At 49.5% G+C, this 21,519-nt stretch overlaps 6 protein-coding genes across 6 annotated transcripts; 4 read left to right on the top strand and 2 right to left on the bottom strand.

Moving 5' to 3' along the window:
- Positions 1 to 343: 343 nt before the first annotated feature.
- Positions 344 to 2,914, top strand: EPUS_00953 (uncharacterized protein; the record flags this gene model as incomplete). Its single annotated transcript, XM_007802511.1, has 1 exon — positions 344 to 2,914. The coding sequence occupies one exon, from the start codon at positions 344 to 346 to the stop codon at positions 2,912 to 2,914; it is 2,571 nt and encodes an 856-aa protein (XP_007800702.1).
- Positions 2,915 to 3,814: 900 nt separating this feature from the next.
- EPUS_00952 (uncharacterized protein) lies at positions 3,815 to 5,613 on the bottom strand (the record flags this gene model as incomplete). Its single annotated transcript, XM_007802510.1, has 4 exons — positions 3,815 to 4,686; positions 4,738 to 5,143; positions 5,200 to 5,500; positions 5,570 to 5,613. The coding sequence occupies 4 exons, from the start codon at positions 5,611 to 5,613 to the stop codon at positions 3,815 to 3,817; spliced, it is 1,623 nt and encodes a 540-aa protein (XP_007800701.1).
- A 1,536-nt stretch (positions 5,614 to 7,149) lies between these two features.
- EPUS_00951 (uncharacterized protein) lies at positions 7,150 to 9,193 on the top strand (the record flags this gene model as incomplete). The annotated part of the gene is made up of 4 exons (XM_007802509.1): positions 7,150 to 8,007; positions 8,062 to 8,251; positions 8,298 to 8,636; positions 8,688 to 9,193. 4 exons carry the CDS (start codon positions 7,150 to 7,152, stop codon positions 9,191 to 9,193), a joined length of 1,893 nt encoding a protein of 630 aa, XP_007800700.1.
- Positions 9,194 to 10,198: 1,005 nt separating this feature from the next.
- On the top strand, positions 10,199 to 14,598 carry EPUS_00950 (uncharacterized protein; the record flags this gene model as incomplete). Its single annotated transcript, XM_007802508.1, has 3 exons — positions 10,199 to 10,370; positions 10,424 to 14,162; positions 14,217 to 14,598. 3 exons carry the CDS (start codon positions 10,199 to 10,201, stop codon positions 14,596 to 14,598), a joined length of 4,293 nt encoding a protein of 1,430 aa, XP_007800699.1.
- A 2,724-nt stretch (positions 14,599 to 17,322) lies between these two features.
- On the top strand, positions 17,323 to 18,300 carry EPUS_00949 (uncharacterized protein; the record flags this gene model as incomplete). The annotated part of the gene is made up of 1 exon (XM_007802507.1): positions 17,323 to 18,300. One exon carries the CDS (start codon positions 17,323 to 17,325, stop codon positions 18,298 to 18,300), a length of 978 nt encoding a protein of 325 aa, XP_007800698.1.
- A 1,254-nt stretch (positions 18,301 to 19,554) lies between these two features.
- Positions 19,555 to 21,182, bottom strand: EPUS_00948 (uncharacterized protein; the record flags this gene model as incomplete). Its single annotated transcript, XM_007802506.1, has 3 exons — positions 19,555 to 19,823; positions 19,879 to 20,866; positions 20,931 to 21,182. 3 exons carry the CDS (start codon positions 21,180 to 21,182, stop codon positions 19,555 to 19,557), a joined length of 1,509 nt encoding a protein of 502 aa, XP_007800697.1.
- Between the last annotated feature and the right edge of the window lie 337 nt (positions 21,183 to 21,519).

Genomic DNA, 21,519 nt, shown 5'->3' with positions numbered 1-21,519 from the left:
TGGCTCATCCGCCGTCTTGACCTTGGCTTGCATCACCTTGGACCCCTTCTGAGATTCGGACCTCTCACTGCAGAGGTTCGGTGTCAACGCTCCTCTGCCACATTGCCAATTGATGCCGCTTGCTGGATTGCTTTTCTGGCCCTCGGGACATACCTGGTGCTAGACCGAAGCTCCAGCCCTCCTCAGTTCCCATCCACCCATTTTGGAACCCGCAAGGCAGGGGTGAGTCACACGCTCTCGAACAAGAGAGAGTTTCGACCCAATCGAGAGCGTGCTAAGTCTGGTACTAGTGTTCCCTGTGTCATACACTTGTACCAAGTGACTCGACACCTTAATACTCAGCATGTCTTCTCCCTCCATGCCTCCCCCTCCTTCACCACTTGCTCATCGACGGACTCGAGTCCATACAAAAGTCCACTATCCCCCGTCTCCACCCTACTCACCGGAAACATCACCATGTGCTATTCGTAAGATGTCCTTGTCGAAGGGCGCAACATTCCATGTCCCGTCCTCACCACCAACCGAGGACTCTCCCGTCCTGAGCATTCGTCACCTGGCTCGACGATCGCCTACCTATTCGCAGGCCTCGCTCATCAGTCTGTTGTTTGAAAAAGAGGAAGGCGCTGCTCGCTCCATACAAGACTTTGAGCATACCTTCTCTGGTGCTCGAGGCAAACGACGGGCGCACCGCAGGGGCGTCAACGAAGCCAGTGGCCGCCGTGGTGTGTACAATCCCACTCATCTGCCTTCTGACGAGGGTCTCGGATCATCCGCCAGCACACCAACGGACAAAGACTTGACCAGAGTGTTCGAGAGGGCACTTGACCTGGACAGCGGACTCGGATCGTCCATTAAGACCGAGAGTGCCAAAGAAACACATGTACGAGCTGGAGGTGAGACTTCTGAAGAAGACGGTCTTTTTGTGGGAGACTTGATTCAAGGTTGGATTGCTCGTTGTGTCTTGATGTACTTTGACACTGTTGACACTCAGTTTGCAGGTGTTGTGAACAGGGAGCCCCAGATCAGGCAACGCAGCCTTGCATCCGAAGCTCAGTCTGCTATTGTTCGATCTATCTCACCCATGACCTCCAGCACACCTGGACACTCACACTTGAGCACTTTTGCCCGCAAGCAGTTTGCGGACAATATCTTGCAACCTATTCTTCGCGAAGATCGTTTCAAGTTCTTCCATCCTCTCGTGTCCACTCTTGGTTCCAGAACCAACAAGACCATCAAATGTCTCCGTGATCTGGAACAAAGTCTCATCTTCGAGCCCCTTGTAAGCACCCTTCTTGAGCTCAACAGCATGTCAAATACTGACGCTCCCTCTTCAACCCCAAAGAGACTCGCCATCTCTCACACATTATACCGATCTTTTGGCGAATTCTCTATTCAACTCGTTCTTGACACATTCCATCATCTCTCTGAACCAGAACAGAGGCGTGCTTCTGATCGGCCCTACGACAACGGTTACTTCCTTGATCTTGTTCAGCAAGTTGGAAGACTGGCAGCTCAGGTAGGCGCCGCTAGACGAGCTCGCTCCGGTGAAGAGGCCGCAGCAGCTGACGCCGACGAGATGGATTACTCACCGTATGTACCCACTGTCGACCCTTCCACTGCCCTCCTCTCACATCAGTCCAGGGACGATGAGGTGACCCTCGAAGGGGGTCTAAGCCAAACCGGTCGCCCGGCCGAGCTCGTCAGGTGGAAAAATGGAGAAGGAGTATCTCTCCGTACCAACGAACGCTACGAAGCGCAGCCCCTCATCAAACGCCAACGAAGCAATGATTCACTTGATGATGATGCTGAGCGATCAATGGCGCGACGCAAGAAAAATGCAGAGCCCAAAATAACAGAGCTGAGATGTTCTGACAGGACCTGCGATAAGATCTTCAACCGAAAATGCGATCTTGCTAAACACGAAAAGACCCACTCTCGGCCATTCAAATGTCCCGAAAAAACTTGCAAATACCACGATCAAGGCCTTCCCACTGAAAAAGAGCGGGATCGGCATGTCAACGACAAACACTCTACCAATCCTCGTTACTTTCACTGCAAGTATTGTCCCTTCAAGACCAAGCGAGATAGCAATTGCAAACAGCACATGGAGAAAAAGCACGGCTGGACATATGAACGGGTAAAAGGCGGTGCTAAATCGGCGAGAACGCCTCAGCAAACACCGCAGACACCAAGCATGTCAACGCCAAGTATCTCTGATGATTGGGGAAATACATCTGTTTATGGAAGTGATGGTGGCAGCAATTTCACGCCGTACACAACGTCACTGGATGACTTTGGGGACACGATGCAGCCTCCCACAAACCCTTACCAGGTGTCTCTGTTCCCATCCAATCCTACGCCTCCCAGCAGAACCTATGGTTACGGCTCCCCAGAGCTTAACTTCAACTCTTCACCATACGGTCCTGGCTGTTCAGCACCTCTCCCTGGAAACGTGAACTTCACTTCTCCATATGCTTACAATCAGGGATACCTCGACACCCCTTTGACACCAGCACACACAGCTGGACCTGCCTTCAATGTGACTTCTTCCAACCCATTACACATCGACATCGATTATCAGGGGGATTTCTCTGCAAGGTTGCCAACCTCTGGCTCCCATTCTCTTCAGCCTCAGTCAAGAAATCCTTCTATTTCGGGAATATCCCCCATGATCGCAGAAGATGATCTCTTCCAACCGCCTCTGCAACCAAGCCATCCGGCTGATCACACCATGTCCAACACCTACACGGGTATGACAGATCTTCCGAACGATGATTTTGCGTTGTTTGGTGCATCGGGTGATCTTAGTATGGTCCCATCGACTGCAGACGTCTCTTATGAGCATATGGAAATGTTCAGCAACATGGAACCAGAATATAACGACTCCCAGCTCGGACGCTACCTGAATCTCTAAGTTATATATGCGATGCGTGACGGCCGAGATTTACCAGACTGGGAAAGGATTGCCTGGACACAGTTGACCGGGATTGTATGCAGGAGACGCAATAGGCGTTTGGTTTTAATCTCTACCTTTCGGCTCAGCGATGGTATTGTCGCTTTGGTCAAGGTGCTCTTGTATATTCTATGTTTCCTTGATATTTTTCTAACTCCACCGATCTCAGCCACAAAGATGACAGGTGTCGAGGGGAATGACCAGTGATAAATGCAGGTGAAGTGCGGTGGTGCGGCTACGAATATCGGAGTTTTCAGCCACTTACGCTCCCATCTCAATAACAATCCAATTACTATCTGCCTTCACTTCTTCCCACCGGTTTCATAACAATGAATTGCGCCGTGCATCTGTATGCCAAATATGCTTTATGGGGTGGTCGGGTTGGAATAGGCTAAATAATGTGAACCTCCCTACCACTACCTGAGTAAACGTCTACATGTTTCTGCCCTGGTAGCATCCGCAACAACAACTGTAGGATCCACTACTATCACACATACATGCTCTCTTAACTGATGCCAGTAAAACGTCATGTATTTCTTGTCTGCTGAGATCAGACAGAGTAAGGTCCTTTTCATGGGCTTCAATACCACGACTGACATGACTATGTACATAGTTATATATCTGATTAAACTGTGTGACTTATCACGATAATCTTCTTTAGACTGTGTATGTCGATTTCAAAACTTCATTTAATGTACATTGATACCTTTCAATTCAAGGGTTAATCCTCTAGAGATCTAACTTGGCATTTATTGTCAGTTGTCGGCCTCAAGAGAAAGCTTTGGCTGCGTGAAACTTTTTACTGGATGCAATGCCTTGTCTGATTAGCGAGTGCGGAATAACAAAATATTTCTTACTACATCATGAAATCGTTGTTTGTGTTCTACTTCCTCTCGCTAGTGGCATCGTACCGCTCAACCGTAAGATACCACTTTTCCTCCCTCGCTGGAAAACAGAAGTTGCTTGCAGTTGCCGAGCAAGAACAACAAGGTCGCGATATTCCGAGATGCTGCTATCCTGTACTGTCGCTGACCCATAGCTCACCAAGATCACTTTTAAGGGTAAGCTGACTTGCCTGACGGAAAGACTCCGAAACATAGCCTGAAATGCAGAGAGCCAAGAGAAGACATGCGTCTTGTCGGCGGAACTGATGTCAACAGCTTCAATATCGACAATGATGTACAGTTGAGGCAGAGTAGCAACGATCATGGCCAAAAGGTTGAGCCATTGCTCTTCCGTCTCAGCCGCGCGGAACTGGGCACAGCTGAGAGATATGGCACGCTCAGTACGAAGAGAAACATTGAGGCGCAAAGCCTGATGGACTAGGTCTCTTAGTATATCTACGACAAAGATGGAATGTGAACGATCAGCCTGATGGGTCTTTAGTGTCCATATGACAGGTATGCTGTTTTTGCGCAGCATCTGCACAACATTGCCACAGAATCTCTTGACTTCCAATCGACTCTTATAGTCGCCCTTGACCATGATCAGGGCTGGTTGTTGTTGTGACTGCCACCTCTTGAATTTAGGATGCAACCAGAATTGGCTGTCGTCTCGACCTCCAGCTCTACTGGTCAGGCCTCTTCTGTTGGTGCTCGAAATACAATGCAACAAGCATTTCATTGGGTCGATCTTGGAAGTACTCCCGACATATTCCATGATCTGATTGAGTTGCAGATCAGTAAGTCGCTGATTTGTGTCGAGAAACGAGCTCGAATTGATTGACTGATATGCTAGGTTTCATGGTGAGCGGGCTCATGCACATTTGATAAGCACACACTCACAAATGATCAACTGCTTCATCTCCAACAGTACAGTGTCGGAGTGTTTCTGTCTCTGACTGAGGCCCTGCAGCTCCAAATGAATGTCACGCTGCTCTGCTCGAGCACCAGCAGTCGCGAGCTGGTCAACCTCCTTAGTGCAGCCCTCGATATCTGCTATAAGATCGTCATACCGAAGCTCTGCAGGCCTGGCTAGTGATCCCCAGATATGACGCAGCTTATTTTGCTGATACCAATCCTGGGCTCTTATGGTGAAGCGAATAATGTGGGCATAAAGCTCAGCAACAGCTTGTTTCATCCTTTTGGTCGGGTATAGTATAGTTGCAAGCTCTATACGGGGGAGCGAGTCCGCGATTCGAGATATTCCCTTGGCTAAAGTCTTCACCAGATTTGCCTGGTTCACGACAAGCTGACTTCATCCTTCAGCACACTATAGCCAAGGGCATGTTGGAGGGCTCTGCTTACAGTGAATATTAGCTTCATTGTCCCCCATGCTAACGCAACGTATTCTGGGTGATGCTGGACAAGTACGTCCATTATGTTGCCGTAATAAAGAATCCGATAAGAGCATTTCGTCAACCATTTGCTCACTCTATGCTCTTTGATCTCATTCTCATATTTACATTTCGCATCGGTGAGGGTGCTTTGAAAGTCTTCGAGGGATGTTGCTTGTTGGGCCAATGTTCGCTTCCGCATGTCTTTAGTGATAGTGGAATTGAAAATAGCGATAGCGTCTTTAAAAGCTTCGTGTGCCGGATCAAGACATCTGTCATAACCCACAAACCATCAGCACCTATTACCTTTGCAGATCCAGCTTTCAAGACCGAACACGCACTGGTCGCTATCTGCCGCTTGATACCACTGTTGTTGAGGTCGCATTGTCTGCTCCTAGATCATGGGAGAGGGCTTGGAGAAATCTCTAGTGCTCATGAACATTCCCCAAAATAAGAGGTAAGTAGAGGAAGACGGAAGACTAATTTCAATACTTGCGGACCCTTTTCATGCCAGTACAGAACCGTTCAATAGATCGATCTGATACTGCTTCTGCCAGTGAGACTGAACGATGTCGGTCGCGGCGTGGCAAAATACTATTAAAGATTTAGGAAGGGCGACACTAATCGAGCATGTACCTCGTATACTTTATGCCTCGTTACGAAACATATGCAGCTGTGGGGCTTCACCGCGGGCCAAATCCGTTTCTTGGTGCAGCCTCGTGGTTGATCATTCTCATCTCTCGACCAAACAATTCTGTGTAGACGCCACTCGGTAATGTATGATAATCACCAGGGTAGTGATGAGGGACATCGCTTGTTGCATCTCAATTGAGATATTATCCGTGCTGTCAAGCTATCTGCATATCGATCCAGTCACTTCAGTGCTCAAAAACATCGCCTCCAAGTTTGATACAATAGCCGACCAGACAGATACCCTTAAATCACAGGCACTCATGATCGAGATCACAGCTACACGCCGCCAACATTAGCTTGCTACGTTGCCAATCCATACGCTGAGATGTCATCCAGGGCAGATAGAGGCAGAGTTAAATTGGGACACCAGCATGAATACGGAAGATCAAAACATCGCAGCCGCCGGTATGAATACGGGGAAGAGCGTCAATCTCACCCTCTCGACGCGCTCTGTGAGAATTCTGCTATGTCGAAAGATGAAACAGCGGGTAGTAACCTCGATAGAGACCAATTGAACGTGATTGATGACCTTCAATCCGAAGACAGTGCAGATAGTATATCTGTGAGAAGCTCGACTGGTGAAATCAAAATTCGTCGAGACAGAAACTCGTCACCATCATCACTTCTAGCAAGAGGCACACCGAGCCGACAGGAGAGCGATGAGGAGAGGCCCGAACTTAGGGAACATAGCCGCCAATCATATCTTGAGCGTTCTCGGACCGTAAATCATCACAGATCCAAAGTACTGTCGCCGCCATAGAGAGATAATATTGGCCTGCCCGGGAAGCCATTGCATCCGTACGTCGTGGACGATGAAGTGGTTTCCACATCTTCTCGCCAAAGCAGCGAGTCCAGCTCGTTATATAGGCATCATCCAAATTCTTTCCCTGCAGATAGTGATGCACGTTTCAGGAAAGACGGCACGACATCCAATGACGACCATCAGGCGCTCTCGCTTGTACGAAAGCCTCCTAGATCTAATATAGTCGATGATCTCTTGGACCAAGTCAACAGGCTCAAGTATAAGAACGAGCAACTACGATCGGGCGGCCGCGCAACCACTCCGCCTCCGGCGGCCCCTGCTTTCGATCACTAAGTTTTCTACTGTATCGACGAGACAGTGTACCTTGACGAACCTCGGTGGGAGCGAGGGGATAGGCGCCCAACACTGCGCTCAAGCAACCCCCTTTCCCGCAAGACTGACCATTACTTAGAGCAGCATCCGGAGATGGCATTTGTATATTACAAATACTACAATTCAGAGGCTCCGGTGAATAAGTCGAAGATCGAGACAAAGGATGGCGTCTTTCGAACACCAAAACCAACTCAGCAAACCTTGTGCTTCGTCTCAAATCATATGGTGGCAGCTGTGGAAAGCCTTGTCAGCGAGGTGCCTGATTTTGGGGTGTACTTCCCGCATTTTGATACTTTGAACGACATCCAGGCTCCCTATCTGTTCATGTACTATTCCTTGCCTTTCATGCCTGACATTCTACCCAAACTAGACCCTCTAAGTCGAAACCTCCTGCAGGAACTGCAAAAAACTATAGATGAGAGCCATGGATGGGAATACGCCTCAGCGAACGCCAAAGCTGGGAAGGGTCTGGTCGCTCGGCATCTTGTCAAGTACCTCATCAAGCCAGGAGACGTTTTAGTTGATATACAAGGCCTAGAGACTCAAGCATATCAGGCTCTGGAGTGGGCTGAGGAACTGCCCCCAGATGACGACGGCGACCGGGAAGACTATGAAGATTACGACATCTCACGCAGGAAAATTCCCCTAAAACGGGGACCAAAATCTCAGAGTAACGATGTGCGGAAAAAGCTGAGATATAAATGGAGGTTACCCGTTTCGTCTTGGAGATTTGATGGACACTTTGAGATGCATAAAGAGGTCATATTCATCAATATGAAGGTTGCATATGAGGACCAGGAAGTTCCAATAAATCAACTCAGCATATTTCCGCTTGCCTTTGCGCCGAAAGGCGTGCGAAATACGCTCGAACAAAGGGGACGCATGTTCTGGAAGCTTAGACACGGGAAATTTGTCTCATATCAGCTAGACGAGGACGGGGGATTAAGCAATGTAAGGTGAATCGGCTATATAGAGTACCTCACGGTATCACTAATCTCAATGCAGATCGATAAGAGATACATGGTTGACATAGAAACATACAAGAAACTTCACCCACGGTCCGATGTGAACCGATATAGGCTCAGGGCCGACCTTGACGCCAAAGAGATGGCAGACCCCGAGCCACCTGGAGGAAATTTGATACTCCTGTTCCCTTCGAAGATTGCAGGCTATAACTTACATCGGAAAAAATGGCGTAAGCATCGGTTCATAATAGCATGAAGCTGACTGACGATATCAAGTTGATTTGTACGTGGACCGAGTAACGGACATTATCTGGAACAAGCAGGCATTTAAAGATCTTGTCGTAGACGAAGAGACAAAGGTGCTTGTGCAAGCCCTTGTTACGAACCAACTTGTTGCTGAGAAATCAACGGACTCGATCAGTGGCAAGGGAAACGGACTCATCATCCTTCTCCACGGAGCGCCCGGCACAGGCAAGACCTTCACTGCCGAAGGTGTGGCAGAGTTTGCAGAGAAACCCCTATTCCGTGTGACCTGCGGCGATGTCGGAACGGTAGCAGAGACCGTTGAGCAGTACCTGCAATCTGCTTTCCATCTTGGGAGGATCTGGGATTGCGGTATGTCAGCAAAGTAAATCAAACACGAACCGGCTAACTGATATGAACCAGTCGTTCTTTTAGATGAAGCAGATGTCTTCCTTGAAGAACGCGATATGAAGGATCTCAACCGGAATGCTTTGGTATCCGTCTTTCTACGCGCTCTCGAGTACTACAACGCGATTTTGATCCTCACCTCAAACCGCGTGGGGACTTTTGACGAAGCTTTCAAATCCCGCATTCAGCTTGCTTTGCATTATGAAAACTTGACCGTCAGCCAACGTCGGAAAATCTGGCGAAATTTTATCAACCGCCTCAGAACTTTTGAGGATCCGAACGCTGATTTCGATGACATCATGGACCATATCGACGATCTCAGTAAGAAGGACATGAATGGTCGAGAGATCAGAAATGCTATCACCACAGCAAGGCAGCTCGCCCAGTTCAAGGGTGCACCATTTTGCTATTCCCATCTCAATCATGTCATTGGAGTCAGCAGCAGATTTGGAAAGTATTTGAAGGACCTGAGGGACGGATTGACCGATGACGACCTCAAGCGAGATAGTGGTCTGAGATAATCATCAAACTACATTACGAAGTGTTGTCTTCTGACGTGTTTTGTGAGGCGATGATGATTAAGGATCCTGTACTGGGAATCTTTGCGCGCCTTGTTCGGGTGGAGACAGAGGTTTTATCTATTCTGCGCCCTAAAGATCAATACTGTTCTTGTACTCTCGTTTCCCTGACTCTACTCAATGCCTAATATGGGCTATCAAAAGAGCGGCGAGCACGAATAGGCGTCAGCGAAGCGCAACCGCAGATCGCGCATATTCCGACAGCGAGACTCTACTATATGTTCAGGAACGATATCAGAGCTTCTCCAAGGCTTCTAGGACGAGATGGACCACCTTCTCGAAACGAGGCGGACGAGAGATCTTCGCCGGGTTAGATTGCATATACTACATAGGAACCTGGTAGATGACTTCAGCCAATGCACTCCACCATGTCTGAATGTCCTTCGAACCATTGTCAAAGTGATGTGTAAGTATCCCGCACTCAAGGGTTAAGGCAGATTCATCCATCACATTAGGTATTCTCGAGGCAATCAGCGTGTATTTCTTAGCAGCGAGAGACTCTATTTATTTAACCCCCCGGGGCGCAACAGGACGACAAGTAGATTGCATTCAGGCGTCGTAATCATGTAAAATCACGACGCTTCCGCATGGCTTGAGTGGGTAGAATCGACAGAATGATAGATATATCTTGTCTCGGAGTTCAGACTCTTCTTTAGCTCTGACCTAAAACGGCAACTAAGTCTTAGTGGGCGGTCTAACCGCATTCACTAATTTTCTGATTGGAGCCTAAAGCTAGCGCCGGCAGCCATAGACTAGTCTGACCCACTGAGACAAAATGATATCTAATCTTTGAGTAGGCAAGCTTGGCAACAGGAGCTCGTGTTTGCCTCGGCAAAGCATGTGGATCTCCAACAATCATGTACTCGTATTGTGGGCATGGCACCCAGCATTCAGATTGTGTAGCAGAATTGTTCTCCCTACATATGCTACAACACCCAAACAGACGCCATGGAAGGTGTCTTGCTTGAATCAGAGCATCCGAAGAAGCGCAGGAGAAGACACTATAAGGACTGGCCTTGGTCTGCCCGTCTCGTCCTGGACGACAGCCTACGGGGGAATGTGGGGATTGTATCCGAGGATCTTTGGTCTGCACTAGATTCCCACGAGTATGATGACTACGGTATGGTGCTTATGGTGCAGCAAAGAGTGAGACTGAAAAGACACTGCGTGCAGGAACGAGCCTGCAGCGGCCTCATGGTCTCAAACAAGATACCTTGTTCCTCGCCATATGCCTGCGGACCCCTCTTACCGAGATAATCGAACATGTTCCATGGACCATATTCTGTGTAGAAAGGCAAGACAGCAGCCATACACAGCGTGACGAGACTACCCGCACCACAATCCGAATTCCCACAAAGGCAGCCGGCGTTCAATCCCTCCTGGACCACTTTGGTACACTAGGTTCCAACCAACACCTCACTCTACTCTCTAATGCCGCCGAGGTTCGAATCATCAACGTGAGACCAGTTATACTCGACACGGTGTATGTGACTGTGGAGAAGAATCTGCTTGAGACCATTGATGATGCACAGAAGAGATTTGGAGGAGGGTTCAGTGGCCCTCAGACAAACGGCATCAACAATAGGGGCTGGCCAAAGAGTAGCAAATTCACTGACGAGAACGGAACATATTGGAATACCTCAGGATCAACTGACAGCCGTTTAGCAAAAGTCGTGCGAGAGGCTGTCGCTATCCCTCCAATCATACATGCTGGAGATACATTGGCCCTGTCCTTGCCTTCGCATCCTATTACGCACATTCCTCCTCCACCTGCCCTTGTGAGTGCTTGCGAGCCAGTCAGGCAAGGTCGGGTAGCTTCCAGCACACAGATAGTGCTCGTTGAGGCGCAGTCTGTTATCGACAAGACCACCAGGTTGACAGTGCCAAGAGAGGCCGCAGCGCACGTTTCTCAGGAAAATGCTGAAGACACCTCGAACGAACAATTCTATTCTGCCGCCGAAGATAGAGAAGAAGATGTTAATTCCGATTCCGATTCCATCTCTCAGCAGTCTGATTCTGACCATTCGTCACAACATGAAAGTGATGCCATCTCAGACGACTCCTTGGAGGACATGATATCCCTTCATGCACCTGACCCACCCTCGCTGCGACCAGGAATATTTTCAGGAACTGGAAATGCCACACCTCGACCTGGAAGCCAAATATATACAGGTATTCACACACCTGGCTCCTTGTATTCCAGCTACTCCGCTGCAACAGCTCGGGCCAGGACACCGCCTGGTAAAGTTTGTCGAGCACAGGCATTGCTGCAAAAAATACCCAAAGCTGCATTGTATCCCCAGCCGAAAGAAGAAGACGACGAACAGTCTTTCGTCGTCGTTGATATCAATACCCTCACAAAGGTTGGCTGTTTCTCTGGAGACTGGGTGCGGCTTCAACAATGCAAGCGCCCGCAAGTAAACGGAGCCATGTCGCTCAATCTCGACAGCATTGGGAACCCTACTGAAGACTCCTCCGACTGGAGACCAGTACGTATCTTTGGTCTTTCGAATCTTGCTCACCGGAAGCCACGTTACGCACTGACCGAGCAACACACCAATACTTCTCGGTTAGCCTCATCGTCCCTCGCGCCTATAGTGTACGTACCACCTATGCTGTTACATAATCTGGGGACGCCCACTTTTGTCAAGCTATCAGCTCTTCCCAAGTCGGAAGCACCGGTAAACAGCATAGCACAGCCACCACTGGCGAAGGAGATCACCCTCTACAAAATCTCCACACCAGCGAGTACGAAGAAGGAGGTACAGTCAACACTTTTCACAGTCTTGAAACAATATTTTCAGCAGCACTACCGTATCGTAAAAGCTGGCGACCTAATTGCCATGAATTTCGATGAAGAGCTCGGAAGAGTGACTTTTGACCCTGCGGAAAACGTCGAGAACTCGGGGGAAAACCCTCTGGTCGCTAGTCTCGGCTCTGCATCAGACAGAGAGCGGAAATGCAACATAGCCTGGTATGCTGTGGACCAAGTCGTCCATGAGGATATAGACTATGCCAATGGTCAGCTGGATCATGGAAGCCAGTGGGGCGGAATTGTAATGATCGACTCATCGAGAACTAGAATCGCGCAGGCCGGGAGCATCGTCCAGGGCATTCCGGAACCTCTATCTGGTGATGCATTTACCTGGCTTGGTGGTAGGAAGATCACGCCAGCAGCATCCGTATTGGCTGCGCGGTCAGTCTATGGTGGGTCTAGCATGCAGCCTTATGTTCTACCACTGCAAAAGCGCCTCAGTGACCTCGTCTCCTCCGCAACCAGCCCACGTGCATTGTCTTTAGGACTTCCACCTTTAGCAATCCTCCTTCACTCCACTCAGCACCAGGTGGGCAAGTCCTACATTGCTTCTCGTGCCTGTGCAGCAGCGGGAACGCAAGTCTTCCCCGTTTCAGCTCATGACATCCTCGCTGATGGCGGATCGTCTATCGGAGGTGGTGATGTTAAGACAGAAATCTCGTTCAAGACTAGGGCCGAACGTGCCTTGAGTTGTGGCTCTCAGTTTACTGTCCTGCTCATAACAAATCTGGAAATGTTGACAGCTGATCGCATTATTCCGACTCTCGCAGAAGCAATCTCGGATTTCCGTGTCCTCGTGGCCACCACCACCGAACTGGACAAGATCCCTGACGGTATACGAAGCCTCTTCACCCACGAACTAGAATTGACTGCCCCAAATGAAAGGGAAAGAGAAGGCATTCTCCATAATGCTTGTCTAGAACAGGCTTTGCGACTAGATCCGTCAGTCCGTCTTGACGCTGTGGCTCTTAAAACTGCGGCATTGGTCGCTGGTGACCTCGTTGATGTAGTGCACAGAGCATCACTTGCCCATGATCGTCGAGTGGAAGGTTTGGCAGCGGCCAAAGGGGTTTCTCCGGGTGATGTTCGACATGCTGGCGGTCCAATGGTCTCGAGTGTGACCGCTTCCGACTTTGACCAGGCAATTGGCAGTGCTCGCTCCAATTTTTCAGACTCGATCGGAGCACCCAAGATTCCCGCTGTGACGTGGAAGGATGTTGGTGGTCTGGCGGATCAGAAGTCGTCCATCATGGAAACCATCAGCTTGCCCTTGACTCGTCCCGAGCTCTTTGCCAATGGTATGCGGAAACGTTCTGGCATATTATTCTACGGTCCTCCGGGCACCGGCAAGACCTTACTCGCCAAAGCCATCGCAACCGAGTTCAGCCTGAACTTCTTTTCTGTTAAGGGTCCTGAGCTGCTCAATATGTATATCGGCGAGTCCGAGGCAAACGTACGCCGGGTCTTTCAACGGGCTAGAGACGCTCGGCCATGTGTTGTTTTCTTCGATGAGTTAGACTCTGTAGCTCCTAAGCGAGGCAATCAAGGTGACAGTGGTGGAGTCATGGACAGGATAGTGTCTCAATTACTTGCGGAACTCGATGGCATGTCTAGCGGCGGCTCATCTGACGATGAGGGCCATGGAGGTACAAATAGAAATGCTGGCGGCGTCTTTGTTATTGGAGCTACCAACCGGCCGGACCTCTTAGATCCAGCTTTGCTTCGACCTGGTCGCTTTGACAAGATGCTGTATTTGGGGGTATCATCCACCCACGAGCAGCAAGTCACGATCCTAGAAGCTCTTACGAGGAAATTTACATTGGATGCGAACGTGGATTTGACTCGAGTAGCATCGAGACTACCATTCACGTACACTGGAGCCGATCTGTACGCGTTATGCTCGGACGCCATGCTCAAAGCTATCACGAAGAAGACCAAACAAGTCGACACCAAGGTGCAAGAGGCAAGCAGGGCTCGAGGCGAAGAGATCAGCACTGCGTATTACTTTGATCACCTAGCCATACCGGACGATACTGTTGGCGTTGTCGGAGAGGACGACTTCGCTGCTGCACAGAGAGAACTGGTTGCAAGTGTCAGGTAAGCCATGTATCTGAATCAGGTTGAAAAGCTAAGCTAATCCATCAATTTCAGTGCGAAAGAGCTCGCTCATTTCGAAAGAATACGTAATCAGTTCGAGCAGCAAGATCTGTCCAATAAATCCAAAGAAGCCAGGTCGACCAACAGACCACCTGGATTGACGACGTGGTCTTCGCTACCAGTACGCCAGCAACACTCACATCAGGCGACGCTGAAGACGGCATCCAGCCCTGGCAGGGACAGCGCAATCACGGGCAAAGGCAAGGGGAAGGCAGTCGCCAATCCGGATTCGGGACCTGACAACAGTGACGATAGCGATGAGGGGTTTAAGAGCTTCCATTTGGCAAATGGAACTGGACCGGGAGGAAAGGGCAAGGGCAAGGCGGCTGCAATGGATGGGTTTGGAGATAACGAAGAAGAGGATTTATATTCATGATTGCATCTTGTACATTCTGACCCGTTTGATAGGGTGTTGGCGATTGGGCCGGTCGACCAAAGACATGGCATCAAGAACTTGAAATCCTGCGACAAATCTGCCTGGGCATACGAGTACTACTAGTACCAGGAGTACTACGTCGCAGCTCTTTCCATGCCTAATTACGGCGGACTATTGTTGGGTTGGCGCCACATCTAAGATTTTAAACTTCAAAAATCACAAATCATCACCACAAAGGGCCATTCAAGTCTGTTCTCACAGCATATGTTGATAACCTTCTCATGAATTGTAGTTGTACAATGTCAACAAAGACCAAAGACTTAAGCTCAGATGGGTCTGATAAGATACATCTAAGAGAATATATTAGAACGTTGTTTTAGAAGGGTATCCTAAGAGGATGTTTTGAAGAATGTCCTAGAAGACTACTGTCCTGGAAGCTGTCCTAAGAGGCTGTTCTGAAAGGGTATTCCAGAAGGATGTCCCAGAGAAGGCCCTAGAAGACTATCCTAAGAGGGTATCTGAAGAGAATATCCTAAAGGTATTAGGGATGCCAAGAGGTGCAGATACATGAGATGCAGTGGTGATAGACCTTATGAGGGAATTCGTCTTTTGATGCATGCTTTGCGCATGCGGGGAGCGCACGGTCCATACTCCTGACAAGAGGATGCCCCCAAAAAGATACCTCAAAAGGATGTTTAGAAGGACATCCTAAAAGGCTGTCTTAGAGGAATGCCGTAAAGAATGCCTTAAAAGATTGTCTTAAGAGGCTGTCTTAGGAGACCATCTTAGGAGACTACCTTAGGAGACTGTCTTAAGAGGCTGTCTTAGAGAGCTTCCTTAGAAGGATGTTATTAGGTCAGGGGCTTAATAGTGAAATGAGACCTCGAATTCAAAGTGGTGTGTATGGAGTCATGCTTCAAAAGTAGTGGACTACCGCTAGAGTGTGGCTATGAAACTAGCCCTCTTGCACTTAGCTGCTGGCAGTTAGTCTTTCAAATAACTTATTTCTTGATTAGCTTATAAGGCTTAGGATAAGGGGGTGATAGGGCTTAGAAGCTCAGTCAAGCCTTATAAGTACCACCTTAAGAGCCTAAAGATAAGCATTATTTAATGACTTATATAGACCTAGCAAATACTTACTCTTTGTACTATTAGTTAGTCGGCCAGCCAATGTTGAGGCTGAGAGAGGCTAGCAATGCCACATTAGCCGGGGGGTCAACTACGTTTGAAGCACGACTCTGTACTACGTAAGTCTGATTGATTGTCTGCGGTCGCCTATCGCAACTTGGCTGTACCGGCTAGCGCTATACTTATCTATTTAGCCAACTACCGATAACTTATCGGTAGCCACAAGGCCTGTTAAGGGCTGTTTTCTCCTGGCGAGCCTAACAGATGTTTTAAAATATACTCCTCAGTCTTATTACTTATCTTCAGAAGTTATTGTGACATTCTTATAGTACTAATCTCATAGTAAAAATGCCGTTGTAATATTTGACTGTGATTGCATGGCCACGCCACCTCCCAGAAACTGATTTTGAAGTTCCCAATTTTTGATTGGGGCTGGAGGTCTTGTGATAGGCTTCGCTGATTGGGTCAACAGACCTTCGGGCGTGAGCGCAGTGGCTGCCACACCAAACCGGCCAAAGGATCTCGTGATCCATCATGAGACGACTCTCTCAGCCACCAACCAGCTTGTGTTTCCTCCCTATCATCTATGACGCCTGTATGTTTTTTATGGCCTTGATGAGGGGTTGAGGATTGAAGTGGGAGGACAGGCATGGCTTGGCAGATCGCATTCGTCCATCCTTTTAACTCTCACCTTTCACCTCTTCGCTTTTTTCCTTCAGAAATCCTATTCCTATTCCTATTCCTATTCCTGTTCCTGAAAATCTGCCCCTCTTAGTGATCATCTTGAAGCAGCCTTCTCAGGTTGGCTTCTCCCGCTTCGATCACCAGGGGGCAGAACATGTGCCACTCCATAGCCTTGCTGGCTGAGGCTCAAGCAAAGGCTATGGCTGACCACCATCATGGTTCTTTGTCTATAATACACGCGCGGCCCCACCGCCTGACGCATATTTCAGAGACAATGATGGTCGTCAGGAGCCGCTCATTGTGGCCTCTGAGCAGGCTCGGGCATACCCACCATGGCCACAGAGGAACCCATGTTGCACCACGTTGCACCACGTTCTGTCTGAGACATCTTTGTAGGAACCTGAGCACTTTTACCGCCCTGTGCTCTTCGTGGAGGTTTCCCTCTCCCTCTACCATTGTGAGTATCGGCATCTACTATTGGCTATAGGTCAGACGTCCTGGAATCCGCCCTGCGATGTTCTGCTTCAAAGGATCGACGCAATAGATGGCAACCGATCCTTCAAGACGGACATCGACGACAAAGGCGCGAATGTCGTGGAAAGGTAGGGTCACATTTGGGGTCAATATGGGCTATGCATTATATACCGTTTGCCTGATGGACGAATGGAAGGTATCATGTGAATGGGACTCAGTCACAATCATTCAACATCAGCATTCATTGCCACAACCACCTGACGCTGTCATCTTCAACAACTTCTACTCATTCCAGCTTGTGTTTCCGCCAGATTAGGTCTTAATAGTATTCAGATTCTCTGTTTCACGCTACCTACAGTTGGTAACTACATCTCTTCCCCACCCTCTTTCATCATTCCACTCACCCGTCTACTTACCGCATGAAGGAAACCCCACAAAATGCCTTTTGTCGTCCTCCAGAAGTTCTCCTCGCCCTCTCCAGGCCATCGTCCAAAATATGAAAAGGGCTGGACCTACGTGGAGCGGCGGCCAACTCGTCGCACAGAGCTCTGCAGAACAATTCGCTCTCGAGCACCCAGCCCGGAACCCTGTCCATCCCGATCCCTCTGTATTGGGGACCATTACCACTGGCACAACCATCATTGCCACTCCGACCACCCGGTCATCATCCCCCGCTCACCACGCTGTGGACCCTCACTCCCACCATGTGCACCAACTTCACCGCCACCACCAGCACCACCACCAGCACCACCAGCACCACCAGCACCACCACCAACACCACCATCGAAGCCCAAAGAGAAACCCGCCACAGATCCCGCCATCGCCGCCGCCGCAGCCGAGACCGCCCGCTGCCGCGCCAAAGTGATCGAGGCGTACGAAGCAGCCGAAAACCGCCGTCGTGAAGCCGAGGAGATGGATCAAAAGATCGAGAGAGGATTACGCGAAAGGGTTCCTCCTCCTCTTTCCCGTCCTCTAAGCCCTTATCCTAGAGCCGAGCGTGACTGGGAACGCCAACGCGAACGCGAAAGGGAACGTGAACGGGAGCGAGATCGAAGATATCATCATCATCATCATCATCATCATCGTAACCATCATCATCATCCATCCCTGGTGAGCAGAATCCCACCACCCTCCTTCTCCTCCTCATCTTCCTCCGCATCGTCAACCTCCTCGAGCTACTCCTACGAGCGGTTCCGATATCGCAGTCCGCCTCCGGGTCCGTGTCCTATTCTACGACGACGCACTAGTTTGAATCCAGGCTTCGGCTGCAGGAGAGGTTTGTGTTCTGACTTGAGGGGTGATAGGTGCCGCGTTATGGAACCCGTCGGTAGTAGGGGGCACTGCTACAAAACGGTGGAGTATTACGATCCGTATTACGATGCGGATGTGGTGGAGAGGGTGCCGGGGAGGTGTTAGGTTGGTGATGAGTGGTTCAATTTCGTGGGGAATCGATGCTTGCCTTACGATAGTTGAGGAAGCGCTGAGGTGACTTGGGTGGTAATGATCCACGGGGCTTTTCCGACGGAAGTTTCCAGACTATGAGCGTTGTGCTTCGCAGATGCAGTGCCCCCCCTCTCTTTTCTTTGGATCCCCTTCCCCTTTGCTGCTTGATTGAGCCAGTTCTTGCTTTTGCTTTGGCTGGGCTGGTAATGGGGAGTTTTTGATCTCTTGCCGGGTTGCCGGGTTGTCGGATTCCAAGCGGATACATGGATGGCTTTGAGCGGATATGATACCCCCCCTGTTGTCACATCGAGGATTTTTGCGGGCGTTAGTGCTACCACGGGCGACGGTTGGGCTAATATTGGGCTGAGCAGGGCAGGCAAGTTCACTTGCACGGTGTTCTGCTGGATGGCTGATTGGCTGGATGTATGGCTATAGTATGATACCCCTTTTCCGATGCAGATTCGGCTAGTTATTAGAAACGCAGCTCAGACGAAACAAGATAGGCCCCCCCCCTTCCTTTCTCTGCATGTCGAGATCTCTTTCTTCAGACTAATATAGAGGCAAATTCTTTCACTTCGCATTGCTGGTCGGCAACGACCTAGGTGATCATGGCTCATGGAGCCTGTTTTTTTTTTGGTGTTCTAGATCATGATCATATGCGCCCATTGTTTCCTCTTACTGGAAGTAAAGGAAGATAAGCCCGAGATTGACGCCCAGCTACTGTGAGGTTCGCAAGGGATGGATGGAGTTACATACATGGTCATACTGGTCGATGCGACAGAGATTGCACAGTGCTGCCTGCCTTGGCTGAGCGTATCTCTGGAGGTTTACGATCTTAGTCACGTGGCAGGGAGCTAGATTCTGAGTAGTTGGGATGGCTTGGATTGGTGTCAACGCAGGTCAATACGATGGGGACTTGAATGGATGTGGGAGGAGCCGGGGGGAAGGGTAGCCGGCTAGGTAGGTAGTGCGGTGGAGGGCAATATGGATGGGATATATTTGATGGGGGAGGCAAAAAGGTTTCAACTGTTGGGGCTAATATGGGTATTGACGTTGTGGAAGATAGATAAGAGATTAGGGGAGGAAGACGACGAAGAGCTGGCTGGGCTTGCTACTGGCTGATGATCTGTAATCTTCACCATGAAGGTAAGTCGCCAAGACCAGGATTTCCCACGCCATCAACCCGGAAAGTTGAGAAATAATTGTGCTGGCCAGAGAGAAATAAGATTACTCGTGTGCAAGTTTTCCAGAGTCCTCTGTCAAGCCAAGGGATGCGAGGTAGCTTTCGGAGGCAGGTTGAGTTGCGTACTCATCGATATCTCTGAGAATCACCGCCTCCTCCTCCTTCGGCTCCTTGCCCCCACCCCAGAAGTCAGCTTCGGATGGAACATACTCAGCCGATGCATCATGTCCTGGAGACCTTCCTGCCACGCCCAGCTTGTGGTCAACAGCCCTTGTCTTCACCTCCCACGGTAGGACCAAAGCACCCACGTACCCTGGGTCGTCACGATGCAAAATCGAAGCTGATGCGGAAGTCGTGGCGCCTGGTACAGTTATCGTGGGCACAAGGAAACATGTCGTACTCTGGATCCCGAGAGCTCGATTCATGTAGTCCCTGAAGGTAGACTGTAGTACTTAGGCGCTCGAGTTGCTGCTTGAGGGCCGCGTCGAGAACAGTCGGTTTGATCGCGTATCTGCTAGCAAGTCGCCCAACGCCCACTCCATGAAGATGTCTGGCATCCTGTTCCCCCACCGCAGTCAAAAATTTGTGCCAATTCCAAGCTGGCAATTCCAGGTGCTCCCCCAATTCAAGGATCTGGAGAATGTTTCGTGTTATCCAGTTCATGAGTGTTGTCTTGGCAATTTCGCGCACCTTTAACTGGGGCTTTGTCAATGATCGATATGGCTTCTCATAAGTCGTCTCTTTATCTTCTCTGAATGCTAGCACTCGCGATATTGACTGTACACAACCGCCCATATACCGCGAGAAGCCTTGTCGAATGTCCACTTCAAGCTCCAAGACATGATCAGGAAGTGTGGTATCTCTTAGCAGCCCCTTGCCCACGATGTATTCCATGGCCTTCACGAACATGACCTCGGATTGCAAATAATAACCGACCTCGAGGAAAAACAGCGGACAATTGTGGTAGTGCCTCTCCAGACCTTCGATTTCCAGAAAGGCTCTTTCGATTTTGTGGGAAGCAATGTCTAGAATGCTGTAGAGATGTGCAAGATGTATCAACTCCGCAAGGAAAAGGATCTTTCGATCCGGTTCCATGGCCTCTGAGAACCTGAATGGCTTGCCATAGATAAGGTTGAAGATGCACCTGTGGACTTCGACTACGCGTTCTCGAGCCAATGTGTCTGCGCAAGCGTAGCATAGTCTATGCAACCCGCTTGAGCATGAGCACTCCTCATTGCGATCAGCTCCATACCCATCTCGACCAGAATAGTCGCTGAGAAGACCTGTGTAAAGCCGATCGTATAGCCACCATCGGACGTTGCTTTGCGCAGCTGCAGGCTCAGGCTCTACAGGAACCTAGAAGACTTAGAGCTGTACGGAGACAAAAGTCACAATGGGCCTGCATCGACCATGCACGAACCTTAGAAGTTAATACGAATGTCGAATTCTCTGGATCTCCGGTGTCAGGAGAGATATACAAGGTCCATAGCGAAGTTGCTCTTTCGTCAAGACCTACGACGCTGGGCTTGCTCCACCGATCCGCAAGCATTGCTCGGAAAAACGGCGACCTGTCAGAAAGGACGTTCCGGTGAACAAGGAAGAAGTTTGAGGACTTCCATGACGGCTTGATAAGGACATCGCCACCATCGTATCGGACGTGATTGCTTTCCATGTTTACTCGATTCTTGTGGACAGTCGTCGAAAGGTGTAGATATTTTCGTGCAGGCAGACCTAGAAACAGAGATTGATAATTATATAGTTTTGTTGGCAGTAACTAGACGTGCAACAGTGTTCTTCGTTGTGGCATTCATGACTATTGTGAAGTTCTGGGGTTGATGCGAAAGACCATCCAGAATGGTGATATAGCGCCAAAAGTGTTTCGATTATACAAATCGACCTTAATCGGCCAAGTAGTAAGCTTTGCTACATCAGCCCCAGAGGGCCACGTATTTGGCAGGAGGGACAGAGCAAGCGCGACTCCAGTGGCAAGGTCCTCAGCTGTTGTGTAC

The sequence above is a fragment of the Endocarpon pusillum genome (genome assembly GCF_000464535.1).
Source record: "Endocarpon pusillum Z07020 unplaced genomic scaffold scaffold1719, whole genome shotgun sequence".
In the NCBI taxonomy this organism is placed as follows: Eukaryota; Fungi; Ascomycota; class Eurotiomycetes; order Verrucariales; family Verrucariaceae; genus Endocarpon; species Endocarpon pusillum.
This window is presented reverse-complemented; position numbering and strand designations above follow the sequence as displayed.